This window comes from Penaeus monodon, chromosome 17 (genome assembly GCF_015228065.2).
Source record: "Penaeus monodon isolate SGIC_2016 chromosome 17, NSTDA_Pmon_1, whole genome shotgun sequence".
Classification (NCBI taxonomy): domain Eukaryota; kingdom Metazoa; phylum Arthropoda; class Malacostraca; order Decapoda; family Penaeidae; genus Penaeus; species Penaeus monodon.
Genome location: NC_051402.1, coordinates 34,187,110 through 34,189,609, shown reverse-complemented (window position 1 = coordinate 34,189,609; position 2,500 = coordinate 34,187,110). Strand labels below are relative to the sequence as shown.

Sequence of the window (2,500 nt, the reverse complement as noted above, 5' to 3'; positions counted from 1 at the left end):
CCACTTGGATATTACTTTAACATCTCAGAATATCCACATTTCCCCTTATAAAATATGCTGATGCACTGTAACTTGGTGTATTTGATGTGACTGAGATCAATGATTCTATGTAAATAATTTGTGGCACACTGACATGATATAATGACAAAATTATATAATATATGGAGGATAATGTGAAGATTCTAAATCTCACTGGGAAAAAGATTGAGAAATGTACATGAGCAAGATCTCCATTTGTTCATAGCCTCAAACTCTTAAGCAATAATACTCAAACAAGTCTGTCCTATTCCTGGATTTCAGTACTAACAAATTTCCAATAATCAATTTACTGAAATATTTCTATACAAAGTTTTGTACCTAAACGTGTGTTTTGCATTTCAAATATACAGTATATTTATAAAATTTCAGAAAATAAATATTTCATGAGGAAGAAAGAGAGGGAGTTTTGAATATGGCATGACGTTAAAATTTAAAACAAAGTAATAAAAATAATAATAAAAAATACCAGTATCACTCATAAGAGAAAAAGGGGGAGGAATCAATGGTGGTAGTAAAAATACGAAAGTAATGGTACCAAGAATGCTATCTTCATACGGTGCTTAATATGAATATGAATTCAGTCATGCTGTCACTTCAAACTATTCAAAGAGTGAGAAGCTATCATGGATATGCTTCGACATAGTGAGTGAATGCTTACACTACTTTTACTGGTACTTATAGGCCAATTTCTCAGCTTGGCTCTGTGCTCCTATAGATTTTAGGAGATCACAAACTTCTTTCACAGCAGGGGAGTGGGCGGTTTGAAGTTTTTCAGCAAGTTTTACTAAGAAGTCTTCAAGGCGGCCAAGGAAGGCATGAGTTCCCTCACTCTTCACCCAGGCACGGGGCAATGCATTTATTACCTGATGGGAAGATTAGGTGATGGTTAAAATTCAGAAAGGTTTTCCCAAGTGCAGATACAGTAAATTTAAAAATATATATTTTCCCAATATCAGCAATTAAACTATATAATATTTAGAAACTTTTCATTTTCATAACTAAAAATGCTAACAGTGGCAAGCAAATAATTAATTTCTAACCCTAGAGTATAGAGTACTCACATTTCTACATTTATCAAGGGCATCGGATGGATTTATCTCTGCTGCCAGGTTGAGAGCTGGTAGTAGGTACAGATTGAGGAGAGAACGAACAGCCAAGTCATGGATTACAGAGTCACTCAGCACCTTGTGCCACATAAGCGTAGAACTGAGAAGCTTCCATGCAAGCCAGAACTGCCGTTGGAAGAACAGGCTTACTCCAGAGTTCTTGTTGTCATAAACACTGTTGAGAAATAAGAATATTAGTTTCATATATTACTCTGCTCATCATGCATGTCTGCAAAGGAATTCTACAACAGAATTTTCTTTACTTCATTTACCTTTTATAAAGTTTTATAAAGTACTGTAATGCATATCAAAACTATATAATAATGCAGTTACAGAATATCTAAAACAAGAAGACTTGTATCTATACATCCAAGCTATTATGGCATGGGGAAAAGAAGAAAAAAACACTCACTTTTTAGGGAACATTGGGATGAATATATCATTATCAATGGCATCCTTAATCTTTGCAATAATGGCATGAGTCATTTCCTTGAGGGGTTTTGAGCTTGGACCAAGGCTAGGATAGGCTTCAGCGTAGTGTCTCACCAAGTTCACCAGCCTCACTGTCTGCACATGGGACAAGGGATCCCACCAACAGCCAATTATTTCTGAAATGATCAGATACATTTACCACCACCCATTCTTAATTCAACCATTTGCTCTAGATCTGAAACTTTTCAGTAATGTAGACTAAAACAAAATCATTGCCTTACACAAATTATTTTACAGAAGCCAATATGCTAACCAAACCCATAGATGGAATAACAAACCTTTCAGCTTAACTAAAACAATTTTTTCCACCAGATGGGACATGAGTTTGCGGTCTGGATCTTCCCTGAGTCTTCTGGGATCATCATCTGTAACATCATCTGTTCCATATAGCAGCAGTAGATTAAACCACTTCATTCTTTCTATTTCTAAACCATCTGTATCTTTCATTAAAGGATTCCACAATAGCATCTGCAATCTGGAACAGCACACAAAGAAAGATTTGTTAGTTTATTTCAAGGGTCAAAAATTAACTCGATTGCCTAATGATATGAAGTGATATTGCCATTAATCCAAATTACACTGTGATATAGATGAAAAGTGACTACAGAAGTGCGAAATCAGATTGGTCAACCTTAGACCAAAATGAAAAGCCTCACCTTATATAAGGAGCAAATATTTTTGGTAAGTTATATGACACATAAGCATCAGAATAAGTAGGGGAATCTTTCCTTCTCCACTCCTCAAATCTGGCCATTATACGTTTTAACTGTGAAAAATCTTCTTCTACATCTTCATAAATCTTCCTTGCTTCTGCTGCTATATGTTCTGGAGTAAATAAAAATAGGATAAGTTCACTCTACAAA

At 35.1% G+C, this 2,500-nt stretch overlaps 1 protein-coding gene across 1 annotated transcript in view; it reads right to left on the bottom strand.

Moving 5' to 3' along the window:
* The window catches only part of LOC119583684 (PAX3- and PAX7-binding protein 1-like), a 25,542-nt gene that overhangs the window by 36 nt on the left and 23,006 nt on the right, over positions 1–2,500 (bottom strand). The window contains exons 11-15 of the mRNA XM_037932309.1: positions 2,294–2,462; positions 1,916–2,112; positions 1,558–1,753; positions 1,101–1,320; positions 1–902 (exon numbers count right to left, since the gene is read on the bottom strand). The exon at positions 1–902 is cut by the window's left edge and continues 36 nt beyond it. Of these exons, the coding sequence (XP_037788237.1) occupies positions 705–902; positions 1,101–1,320; positions 1,558–1,753; positions 1,916–2,112; positions 2,294–2,462 (980 nt within the window). The 3' untranslated portion in view covers positions 1–704. The remainder of the gene's footprint in view (positions 903–1,100; positions 1,321–1,557; positions 1,754–1,915; positions 2,113–2,293; positions 2,463–2,500) is intronic.